This window comes from Gekko japonicus, unplaced genomic scaffold (genome assembly GCF_001447785.1).
Source record: "Gekko japonicus isolate JY-2015 unplaced genomic scaffold, Gekko_japonicus_V1.1 scaffold2173, whole genome shotgun sequence".
Lineage (NCBI taxonomy): Eukaryota > Metazoa > Chordata > Lepidosauria > Squamata > Gekkonidae > Gekko > Gekko japonicus.
This window is the reverse complement of record NW_015172070.1, coordinates 246,483-258,939: the sequence shown is the minus strand read 5'-3', so window position 1 is coordinate 258,939 and position 12,457 is coordinate 246,483. Positions and strand designations below refer to the sequence as shown.

Sequence of the window (12,457 nt, the reverse complement as noted above, 5' to 3'; positions counted from 1 at the left end):
TTTACAGCTCACTTTTATCCAAGGACCAGACCTCCTATTCACTTCCAACACATCCTGATTGCTAACCATGCAGATCCAAGCAAAATGAGTATGAAGCTCTCTCCCTTAAATGATGTGTTTTTTTTAAAGAGAATCTCACTTTCAAATCTGAATTACAGCTGTATCAGAGGACTCTAAAATTATTTGTATAAGTGTCGAAAGATGTTTGGATGTAAGTATCCACAATGGACAGTCCAAGAAACAATCACTTAAGTTTGATGGGGATAGTCTAAGAAACAACCACTTTTCATTTGATGGGGACCACCCAACAGCTTTCAAATACCAAAGCAACACTCTTGGAAGCAAAAATGTGTTCAGAAATGAACTTTTATTTCTGAATCCAGGAATTCTCCTCCAAACAGGAACAAAACAAAACAAAACCCCACAAATATTCCACAAAGGGGCTGTTCACTTGAATACATGATGCAAAAATTACCACTGCCCCTTTATTTGGAGCTTAAAGAAAGCAGGTAGGACTTCTGTTCCATTCTTCCCCTCAGCTTTTTCTGAGGAAAAAGAAACCCTGATGGTTCCTAAATGAATGCAAAGTAACAACACTGGCTTGGGAGGGCTCACCTTGGCCCAGGAGAGGAAGAAAGAAAAATCCTCAAACATCTCCTGCTGCAATATCATACTGAGCCTCTTGCTCTGTGGCTGACTCCAAAGGTTATAACACTCAAGACTGGAGTCAGGGGTGCTGGCTTGAAGCAACAAGAGAGGTCATTTCCTTGTACAGGACTTGAACTCCTCCCAGATAAATAGAGGGGTTTTATGGGCTGTAATCAGTGCCAAACCAGAAAGTAAAAAAACAAAACAAAACCACAAACATAAGGTCCTTCTCCTATATAAAAAAATACAAATAATTTCCCCTTTCAAAGAGGCTTTAGGTGGGGGGGGGGTAGCTCTGGCAGTCCTCTCGAGTGTTCAAGAAAGAGGCTAGCCATCCTGCTGTTGGATAAATGGATTTGGAATGGCTTCCATCCCATCCTGAGGACAGATAAGGACCACAGATGTTCCTCGGCAGACTACCAATCCCAGCTGACGAGTGTCCTCTGTGAGCTTGTATTGGTCATCTGGATCTGAAAGGGAAACCCAGAAACAGTTATAAGACTGCATCCTCTTTACAGGCACACTTGACTTCAGGCTCAAGAGAGACCAGAAAGCATTCAGATTCTGACCATCAGCCCAAAGGCAGAGGATCATCTATGACCATCAACCTGCTCCCTTCATCCGTCCATTTTTTAAAAAAGGATTAGAACACCCCCAGCCAAAGGAGGATTTTCCAGGATAAATAATAAGGGCATCTCTGGAGGATGCAGAAAATGACCAGTGTTTGGGCAGGCTTAACACTGGCTGTGAGCTATTGTGATTTAGGAATCACAGAAACTGTGAAACATGTTTTATTTGAATGCCCATAGTACAAGGAGGCTAGAGAGAAATGGATCAAGCCGCTTATGTGCCAGGAAAACAAACTTCCCCTGTATTTTAGTTACTAAATTTTTAATGGATTCTAGGCAAGCAAATATTCTTTTCTTAGCTAATTTCCTTGTTCAGGCCATGACAGCTCGGGAAGCTTGTGATAAGACATCTTCTGTAATATGGCATAGCCTGTCCTCTCTGGCTTGAATTTTTCCTTTTATCTGTAGATGGGATTAATACTACCCAAGACCTGTATGTCAGGGGAGTAAAGAGAGAAAGAAAGAGAAGCCTCCATGTTTGGGAACAGCAATTCAGAGACCACTGCCCCTTGCTGTCCTAACTACATTCCACTTCATCTGGTCTTGTACATACCTCTCATGTACTCGATGGTACCATCCAACACAAGGTTGAGAAGAGGGTCAAATCCCTTCAGGACACCACTAGCTGTCAAAGGAGGAGGGGGAAAAGTTCAGAAACCCTCATTAACTGTCCAGAGCTGATTGTAATTTAGAGGAAGAGACCACGGCCCAATGGCAACACCTATTTTGTAAGCCAAAGTATCTCAGGCAGAAAGTGCTGAGAAAGGTTTTCTTGCTGCATGAGATCCTGGAGAGTTGCTGTCAGTCCGGTTATACCAATAGTCCCACTCATTATGAGGCTGTATCATACTTATTTACTTCATTTATTCCCTACCATCCTTCTCAGTGGGTGTGTTCAGACGGGCCGTTTAGTCCACTTTCAGCACGCTTCAGTAACGGATTTTATATCCACGATCACACACCCAACATCTGCGCACCATCCCCAGCCGTCGCTTTCCTGCTCAAACCCCCTTTAAAACGGAGTATTTTGTTACCAGATCCCCAAGTGGTGTTTTCCTGATTCTCCGGTTCTAGCAGCACTTTTCTGACGTCTGATCGCTCCTGCGGTGTCAAGCCATTTCTGCTTGGAAGCCCAAGGCTTCCGCTCTTCACTCACCATTTTATTTTAGCATCGGTGGTATGGGCACAGGCGGAGCTCGACTCCCGCGTTATTAAAAACAATGTTTAAACGGTGCCTAGTTTTGTTGGTTAGACGAGCTGGGGATCTCATGGAGGCCAGTTTCAGGGTAAAAGTTTAAAGGGAAGTGTTCCTTTAAAGTTTAAAGGGAAGTGTTACAGCAGTTGGGTTGAAGTGGAAATTGCTGTTCTGCGCACACGTGAAAATTTCAATTCTACAGATGGGCCGCCTGTGCACATGCCCAAACAGAGAGAAAAAAAAGAACACTTTCGCATGCTCCCGCGTGTGGACGGCAGGGAGCGATGTGGCTGCGCAGCGATCTGGAACAAGGAGGTGAATGTGATTGCGATTCTCCAGGTTAAAAAAAAACCCGCATCGGGAGTGGAGCAATTTAAACCGCTCCCAGCACGCCGTCTGACCGCACCCAGTGGGAACCTAAAGTGGCTTACATTGTTCTCCTGTACTCTATTTTATTCTCACTGTGAGGTAGATTACAGTTTACAGTTTTTTCAGTTCCGCAGGGCCTGCAAGACGGAGCTCTTCCGCCAGGCTTTCCAATAGGAGCCGCCACTACTGTTACCACCAATGATTCTAGTGAAAGCTTGGATCCCAGGTCCAGCCGCCAGGACCAGCGGAGCGATGGATGATGATCAGAGATGGAGATCTGGGATACGCCATCTAATTCTATTACTGTATGCACTTTATTGTTAATTGTTAACTTATGTGCTGAATTGAGCATGTGATTTTATAGAGTTTTTAAGATGTTATGGTATATTATTAGGTACATGGTACCGCTTTGTTAGCCGCCCTGAGCCGTTCATGGGATGGGCGGGGTATAAATATGATTGATAAATAGATAAATAAATAAATAAATAGATCACGTTGGGAATGTGTCGCCCAGCAAGCTTCCATAGCCGAGTGGGGATTTTAACCTGAGTCTCCCAGATCCTAGTCTGACACTCTAACCACTACACCACTCTTGCTCTCCTATGTTCAGATAGGTCCATTTCCATGTTTGCCTACTGCACCTCATAAGGTCCAGTGTGCGCTCAACTACTTCAGTGTTTTGAGTTCCACAAGATCATATGGAGCAGCCTTATAGAGTCAGACCCATGATCCCTCTAGCTTAGTACTGTCTCTTCTATCTAGCAATAACTCTCCAAGGCTTCACACAGAGAAAGGTCTTTCCCATCACCTCCTGAGTTCCTTTAACAGCAAATGCCAGGGATTGAACCTGGAGGCATAGAAAAGATTAGTTTGACCACTGAATTACAAGCTCTTTGGCTAAGAGCAGAAGTGTCTACTTTCCTTACATGCATATAAAGCTATTTTATACAGAGACAGACCAAGAGTCCCCTTATCTTAAAGTGTCTTCTGTCCTCCGACTAGCTGTGATTATCCAGCATGAAAAGGTCTTTCACACCAGTTGCTCCCTGACATCTCTTTTAGCTGAGGACTTTCAGAAAGCATGGGAACTTTCTGCACATAAACTAGGTCTAGTTCCACTGAGCCATGGATATAATCCCCATTAGTTGCAATGCACACAGTTTCAGAATACCAGAAATTTTATGCAGACAAGCCCAAGAATGGAGCTTACCTTCCCGACCACCTTGGAATTTGACACGGATGGTTTTGTCAATGTACTTGGAGAGGTCCAAAATGCTCTCCTTCTTCTTCTTTTCTTTGTCCTAAAGTCAGAAGGGAAATACAAGATACAGTATGAGACGTAACCAAACAGGATCAGATCAGAGTGCGCCCATCTTATCTAACATCCTATTCCCAACAGTAATCAGCCAGATTCCTCTAAGAAGCCCATAAGCAAAGCAAGAAGAAAACAGTTCATCCCTGCTGTTAGTCTTCTGGCAGACAGTACTCAGAGATGTATCTGAATACTCAGTACAATGCCACTGTACATGGAGGTTCCATTGAAACACTATGATGCACCTATCCTCTATGAACTTGTCTAATGTTTTATAAGCAGAGTTCTGCTGGATTTCACTCAGGGTCCACCTCAGTCAGTTCCCAACAGCAGCCAATACTAGACCTTGCAGTACTCAGGGTTATCCCATGATTCCATCTGACATCAGACTCAAGCCTGAAAAAATAAAGTACAACTTCACATAATAAGTGTTTGGCTTGTGGAACTCACTGCCACAAATGGTGATGGCCACTAGCACAAAAACATTTAAATGGGGGATTTGTCAGACTCTATCATTGGCTATGAGCTGTGGAGAGAAGTCAAAAAATGAAGGCTGTTGTCTACAAGACCTGCTTGTGTACATTCTGGAGCATTTGTTTTATTGCACATATTGTGCAAAAGCCCACAAACAAGAAGTGAATGTTCCTCCCATTAATTATCACCAATTGGTCCTAGAGGTAGACTACCACTCAACATGGAGGTTCTACTGAGCTGGAGACAATCGCTGCTGATAGATTCTATGAATATGTCTTAAGCCTCTTCTAATGAGCACTCCAGAGCAGTCCTGCTAGACAGGACCAAGGTGGATTCACCTGGTCCAGCACTCTGTTCCTAGCACTGGCCATACAGAAGCCCCAAATGGGAAGTCCACATTGAACTGCCCTGCATACACCTAAATGGGACACGTCCCCTCTATTTAAATAAACCTACGCTACAACTCCTTCAATTCTTTCTGTCTTCCTGTTCCCCGGCTACTCACCGCCATCTTGCTTTCCACAGGCATCCCACCCTCTGACTCCGCTTACCGTACGTTCCTTCCGTTCCCGCCTCCTTTCCTCCAATCACCACCTCGGACTGGAGCCGCCAGTCCCCACCCCTTCCCCGGAACACACAAGCGAGCGCACAGACACCACTTCCGGTTCTACCCGAAGATTGAAAAGCCCAAGAACATAGAGAGAGCGCGAGGGAGCGGCTTTTCTGGGCTAGGTTGCTGGGTAACCGTCACCTTGACTTCCGGCCGGGAACGGAAATGGGACGGACGCCCTCCTTCTCCCCCCGCTTCCCTCTGCAATACTAGCCAAGACAATAGGAGGCGATGATGGCTCCGAGGGGGCCGGCTTTGCTCGGTTTATGGCTGCTCTTTATGCTGCTGTGGGGCGACCAGGTGAGAGTGAGCGTCTATCCCACACCGGGTAAAGGAGAGGGAGGCCGGCTGGTCAGCTGCAGTTCTCTTTCGGGTCTGGGAGCGAAGTGCCTGTTTCCCTTTTCCACCTCCCCCCCCCCCCCCCCCCCGCATAAAGGGCCGGGTGGGAGGAAGGCCTGGCAAGAGCTCTGTGGAGCTTCCACGTTCTCAAGCAGTCTACCCCAGTGCCCAACGGGCAGAGGGAAATAATGAAAGCGGCTGTTTTGCTATTGTTGGCAGGACTGGGCTTGGCGGGGCCCACTTTAGTCTGATTGTGCACGGCAAATTCAGATATTAGCCATGAAAAGTCAGTTGACGTTTCCTGTTCAGAGGGATGGGTCTCTGCTGAATGCCAAGCACCAGGGGAGAGGTCTTTGCGTGCCTTTCCTACAAAGGTTGACACTTGGTGTTTGTCTGCCCACTTTTGGAAACGGTGCTGGACTAGATACTAGCAGGGCAAGTACATTCAAGGTCTTATCAACGAGAACTAGCTGCAGAAGGTCAGTGGAGCCTCTAGGCTCAAAGGTGGGCTGCTTTTGTCTCTAGGCTTTTTGAAGTGTGAGGTAAGTACCAGGAGATCCAGCTCAGTTCTGTCCAGACCAATCCCTTTTCCCGTGACAACCAGCCATGTGCCCCAATGGGAAGCATCCAAGCAGGGCACGAATGTGACCCCGCCCAATTTGTCTCCTTGGTATTTGGGGATCGATTGCCTTTAAACCTGGAAATTCCGTTTATCTCTCCTGGCTAATAACCGCTGGTGCAATGTGCCTAGAAGACTGTTGCCTTCATGTTGATGCTGGACAAGAGGGACCTTTGGTCTGATCTGGCAGAGCTGTTTACGTGATTGTGTTGGAAGACAATTTGAGAAATTGCTGGAAGAGGAGATTTCTGGGAGTAACTGTTGCTAAATGGGACCTTTGTGTTCAGAGGCAGCCCATCTTTGGACACCCATTGAAAGGCTGGAGGGAAGCCATCAGGGAAAGAAAGTGCCCTGGATCTACCTCCCTTCCTCTGTAGAAAGTTAGAAAGGTACACAACTCCTGTTTTCTTTCATGGACAGGTACCTTGCTCCTTTATCATACCTGTTAAGGCAATCTTGTCTTTACTCCACCCCACCCCAGTGTACACAGTGCTGAGCTGAGAGCTGGGCTTCAAAACTTATCCTGTCTCTGCCCTTTGCTCCTCCGCTTCCCCTTGGAAGCGCAGCTTTGGTTTCCCTGTCTGTAAAATGGGTTCAGCACAGCTTTGCCACTCTCAGCTGCTCTCTGAGGAATGCTGGCGAACCTGCATCATTATTGAATTTGAACTCTTGCTTGTATTTTCTGTTGCACGTGATGCTTGCTTTGGGAGCCAGGTTTGGCTCTTAAAAATAAAGAACAAAAACCTAATAAATCACAGTGGTAAAAAGGCACCCTGGAGAAAAAAACTGAAATGAAACCGGCCAGGCCAACCCGATCAAAGCCTGAATCTCTCCTTTCCCCCAACTGAAGTAGAAAGGGATTTAAGAGCTAGAATGGAGTCCAGTAGCACCTTAGAGACCAACAGGATTTTCAGGGTGAGAAACAAAGCTCCTTTATCAGATACAAGAAAGGGATTTGTCTCTATTCTTGGTTTTGGTCATCTATCTTTTAGTCTGGGTTCTGATCCCTTCAAGCCACCTCCAAGCCAGCTTTGATACTGCTCTCCCTTAGGCTCCAAGGTACAGGTATACCCATTAGCTGTCCACTGCATTTCACTGATTGGGCAAGAATGCAGCACACTTCCCAGCTCTGGCCCAATCTGGCTTTGCCGGTAGGTTTGCTGTTTGATTTGGGGGAGGGGGGGACCTGGCCAGCCAAGTCTTCCATTGTGCTTTAAAATGCAACTTCATGCGCTGATTACGTCATGCTTTTCTGCTGCATGGGGCTGAAGCTCAACCTGTTAAAGGCCGCAGAGCAAGCTGCTGTTGTGGGCCCAGCTGCAGGGGAGCAGCTGAAAAGAACTACTGTTCCTGGCTCCTTCTGGTATCGCAGACTCAGTTTTTCAGTCTACAGAGGTGAGTGGTGCCCAGTTTACAGTCACTCGCCTACCCCAGACATGGGAAGCTGCCTTGCACTGATGGGCAGCAGGGTCTCGCAAAGAGAGAGGTCTTCCTGAACCCAGCAACCATTGGCTGGAGATGCCAGGGATTGAAGCTGAGCGGGGCAAACAAAGCAAGCACTTGGTCTCTGAGTTAGGGATCTTTAGGCAAGAGGCAGAAGAACAGAGCTGTGGCTTTTGTTCATTGAGTTATGATGCTGCTTTATACTGAGTTGGACCGTTGGTCCATTCAGCCTGGTATCTCCTCTGACCGGTGGTCTCTCTGCACAGTCTTGGATAGAAAAAGGGGTTTCCCAGCACCTGCTATTCAAAATCCTTTGACTTGGGGATGAACCTGGGACCTTCCATGTGCAAAACGTGTGCTCAGCCATTGAGCTGTGGCTCCACAGTGTTCACATCCTAATGACAGCCAGGGCTTCCTGGCTGGGTGGTGGACGATTGGCCTTCCACAAGCGGATGGCCGGGAAGGAATCTAATGTTGTTTTTTTGTATGACTGATCTCCTGCAAATTTTAGTGTTTGTTTTGTGTCTACTGGTAAAAAAAAAATCTGTGTGCAAAGAATGGGAACGTGGGAAGTCGTGCGTACCTGGATCCCAACAATTTTGCATCATTCGGCAGCCTACCTTGATTTACCCTTTTAATTTTATCTTAATAGCTGCTGGGGTTGCTGCCAAGAGGGTTTGTGGTTTTTATCTTAAGGTAGCATAGTCCTTCACGCAGGGCAGCTCAGTAAACTGTACAGGCGAGCCAGTATCCCTTTGTAGTTGGGGTGAGACTGGGGTTGGGAAAGAGAGAGAGAGTGCCTTCAGCATAGCCAGGGAGGAAGTTCATGGTGTAGAGGAGGCCAGAGGCTGCTTGGCTCGCAGCTCCAGCTCTTCACTGATGCCCAGCCATCTCTATGGTCCCGTCAGCAATGCATACATTTCTTTGTCACACAGGTGATCAGCCCCCCACATGATATTGTTGGGGCCTAAACCTGTTGCTGGAGCCAGTGTGGTGCAGTGGTTAGAGTGTCAGACTAGTATTGGGAAGGGTTGAATCCTCATTCTTCCGTGGGAGCTCACTGGCTGAATGCATACATTTCTTTGTCACACAGGTGACAACACGACACAACACGATAGTGTTGGGGCCTAAACCTGTTCCTGGAGCCAGTGTGGAGCAGTGGTTAGAGTGTCAGTCTAGTATTGGGAAGGGTTGAATCCTCATTCCTCCATGGGAGCTCACTGGCTGACCTTGGGCTATTCTCTCTCTCTCTCTCTCTCTCTCTCTCTCTGTCTCTCTCTCCTTCCACATAGCATTGCTGCTTGTCGTGAGGATAAAATTTAAGACGCTGAACAGTGTTGGAAGCTTCTTCGTGTTCTCACTGGGGAGAAAAGCAGGGTATAAATAATCTAACTACCAGGTGGGGTGAGGACTCTGTAATTATCTCTACAGAGAGAGGTACCCTGTGCAGAGAGCCAGTTTGGTGTAGTGGTTAGGAGCGCGGACTCTCATCTGGGAGAACTGGGTTTGATTCCCCACTCCTCCACAGACATCTTACTGGTGTGACCTTGGGTCAGTCACAAGTTCTCTCAGAGCTGTTGTCTCAGTGGCTGTTCTTAGGAGAGCTCTCTCAGCCCCACCTATCTCACAGAGTGTGTTGTGGGGAGGAGAAGGGAAAGGAGCTTGTAAGGTACTCTGAGACTCCTTTGGGTAGTGAAGGGCAGGGTATAAATCCAATCTCCTCCTCTTCTGGCGGGGCCTTTACTAATCCAGATCTTCCTCTCTCCCCAGTAGTGGTCAGTGGAGACTGGTCAGGTCTGGCCTTTTGCAGATGCAGTCTTTTTCTCCCCACCCATGTCTTGTCTGCTTCCCTCCCCCCCAATTTGTTTCTCGATCAAGCGCTACCAAGGTGTAAGGGAAGTTCTCGGGGCACCGAAGCTGTGCTTCTCAAAGACCGCTGAGCTGCTGTCTGGCTCAGGCGGTCAGAAGACCACCTGCAGATGTGCTGACCTGGGTTTTCAGCTTTATTACAACAGCTCCGTGAATTCAGGGAAAGCCAGCTCCCTTAAGTCTGGGGGAACAGATCCTCTCTGAATAAGCTGTTTGCAAGCTAGACCGCTTGTCCCCACCCCAGTCTTTTTGTTTCTTGGACACGTGAAGCTGCCTTATACTGAATCACACCCTTGGTCCATTAATGTCAGTACTGGTAGCAGCTCTCCAGGGTCTCAGGCAGAGGTTTTTCACATCACCTCCTACCTGATCCTCTTTAGCTGGAGATGCTGGTGATCAAACCTGAGACCTCCTGCATGCCAAGCAGATGCTCTTCCCCTGAGCCACAGCTCGTCTAACCCTTCTTCATGTTGACTGGGGAGGACCTGCCCCATCTAAGGGGCTTCGTGCAGCACTAAATGAGAAGACAACCCAGAGGCAATCGTGCGGAAGCCTGTGGAGCATCCGCTCATGTAAGTTAGAGCTAAGGATAGCGGTCTGGGAGTGTTGCTTCTTTCTGCTTGGCTTCCTCTCATTACGTAGTGGCTGGAGGTGGTGGCAGGCTTGATTGTGGTGCCAGTCAGGCCAAAGGAAGCACTATTCTCAGGCTTCCCTCCCAACCAGCAGACCCTGTTCTGAAGTCAAGGTTTTCCTGCAAAACTTTTAGATCAGGGGGGAGGGGTGGATGCAGGCTGTACCCCACCCCCACTTTTGCTGTTGTCATTCTAAGCCATTTTAACCTATCCTGGGCCTTGAGGATGGGGGGCAGGCGAGACGTGCACTGTAAATAAGAATCTGTGTGTATCTGCTCCCCTGAGTATCACACATTCCTCTGTACCGGCAAAGCCTTAGAGACGTGTCTGGCGCAGTTTGCAGCTTTCTGGCTGGCATCCTAAGTGCAGGCGGCATTCATTTCTCTCTCTCTCTCTCTCTCCTGGCTTTTGCTTCACCGAAGTACTTGGCTTGGGCGGGGTCCACATGTAGGACCGAAGCAGTAATCCAAAGAGCTGCCTCATTTGCAGCCAGTTTTCAAATGCACGCCTGTCGCAATAATGATGAATAGTAAGTGCTTGCAACGTTTTGAGAGAACCACGATTGTTTTTTAAATTTTAATGCACCTAAATTTGAGCCGCACTTTGGGCGATGATGGCGAAATGGACGCCTCCCCGTTTAGAGGCAGTCTACCTTAGAGTGCTGTTTGCTCCGTGCCCTGCTCATGGGGTTTCTGGAGGGATCTGACCACAGACAGGATCCTGAACTCAAAAGGACCCGCCTTGGCCTAACCAAACAGGTCCCTTTAGATGTGCGCTACCCTTTTTGCGTCTGGAAGTGGTCAGATCCAAGGAGGCGATGCTCGTAATCTGATCCAAACAAAAGAGTTGCAGTCGCCTGGGTCCTGTGGATCCATTCCCTTAGCAGTGACACCTTCTTCTGGTGCAAGGAACTTCTCCATGATGCGTCCGTCTTGCGCTGGAAGGGAAGAAGAAGAGAAGAGATTGGATTTATACCCTGCCCTTCACTACCCAAAAGAGTCTCAGAGCGGCTTACAAACTCCTTTCCCTTCCCCTCCCCACAACAGACACCCTGTGAGGTAGGTGGGGCTGAGAGAGCTCTGACAGAAACGGCTCTTTTTTCAAGAAGAGCTCTTATCAGAGCTACAGCTTGCCCAAGGTCATCTGGCCAGGTGCTGCAAGTGGAGGAGTGGGGAATCAAACCCGGTTCTCCCAGATTAGAGTCCGTGCACTTAACCATTACACCAAACTGGCTCTAGGAGTATCACTGCTAGCAGAACAGATCCATGGGATCTAACCTGTTGCATCGTTATGCTCCCGAGTTGCCCACGGCGGCTTGTTTTGATCGCTCCCTTCTGACCCTCTTAAAATTGCCCCCACCTCTGTCTTCCTTCGTCCTGGTCGTCAAAGGAATGGTATCTTTCCCCCCCCAGGTATCCTGTGAATATGGCATGGTCCACGCCTTCTCGGAGAAGGGAAGCGCCCAAGGCAAGGATTACTGCATCCTCTTCAACTCCCTGTGGGCTCCCCTGCCCCACGACTTGGGCAAAGCCGTGAGTTTTCTTCCGACCCATGTCTATTTGACCCTACCCGGCGGGTGGGCCCCTCTGGCAGCTCGGCCTTGCTGTAAAGCGCCGCGGGGGGCAGCGGATAAAATGTCTTTCTCCTTGCGCTTCTCCTCCAGTCTCTCCTGCAGCTGCAGAACCAGACGGTGTCCGTCTTGTGCTCGCCTTCCGACGTGCCCGAAGGGGGGTTCAGCAACACCATCCCCATGGTGATGCGGGGCAACTGCACCTTCTATGAGAAAGTGAAGCTGGCCCAGATCAACGGCGCTCGGGGACTGCTGATAGTCAGCCGAGAGAGGCTGGTGAGTTGTGGAGGAACGTTCTCAACCTATCACAGGGGAGAGGTGTGAATCTGCAGGAGCACGGCAGCTCCCCACGGTCTCTCCCTCTTCCTTGTTGCCTTTCCTGACACACACGCCCCCCACACACCTTAAGATCCCTTGGTTTGCAAACATTTTTACAGGAATTGAAAAGTTTCTCATCGTTTTAGTATCGGGCAGGGATTTGTTGGAAAGCAGAAATGTGTTGCCTACTCTGTGCTCTGGCCACTGCTTTGGAACGCGTCACGTGCAATCAGATGTCATTTCGGGGGGGAACACGGGGGATCGCAGTTCCCCTGGGTGAGGTACGGGTGCGGGGCACATGACGAAGCCCCGCCCCCTGCTTCCGGCCGCCCCTCTTCCGGCCCTCATTCAGCCAGGAGGAGGCAGGAGAAGAGGGAGGGTAAGTTGCTTCCTCCCTGCCTCTCCCCACCCCTGCCTGCCTGGGGCCAGG

The 12,457-nt window shown here is 48.7% G+C and overlaps 2 protein-coding genes across 3 annotated transcripts in view; one reads left to right on the top strand and one right to left on the bottom strand.

The window, feature by feature from the left end:
* Positions 1-422: 422 nt before the first annotated feature.
* LSM7 (LSM7 homolog, U6 small nuclear RNA and mRNA degradation associated) lies at positions 423-5,167 on the bottom strand. The gene is made up of 4 exons (XM_015420846.1): positions 5,133-5,167; positions 4,052-4,142; positions 1,831-1,902; positions 423-1,118 (listed from the first exon to the last, which is right to left on the bottom strand). Exons 1-4 carry the CDS (start codon positions 5,154-5,156, stop codon positions 976-978), a joined length of 330 nt encoding a protein of 109 aa, XP_015276332.1. The 5' UTR covers positions 5,157-5,167; the 3' UTR covers positions 423-975.
* Positions 5,168-5,405: 238 nt separating this feature from the next.
* Positions 5,406-12,457, top strand: part of SPPL2B (signal peptide peptidase like 2B) — a 33,546-nt gene continuing 26,494 nt past the window's right edge. For both annotated transcript variants that reach the window (XM_015420844.1, XM_015420845.1), the window contains exons 1-3: positions 5,406-5,537; positions 11,552-11,671; positions 11,803-11,985. In XM_015420844.1, coding sequence (XP_015276330.1) covers positions 5,469-5,537; positions 11,552-11,671; positions 11,803-11,985 — 372 coding nt within the window. In that variant the 5' untranslated portion in view covers positions 5,406-5,468. The remainder of the gene's footprint in view (positions 5,538-11,551; positions 11,672-11,802; positions 11,986-12,457) is intronic.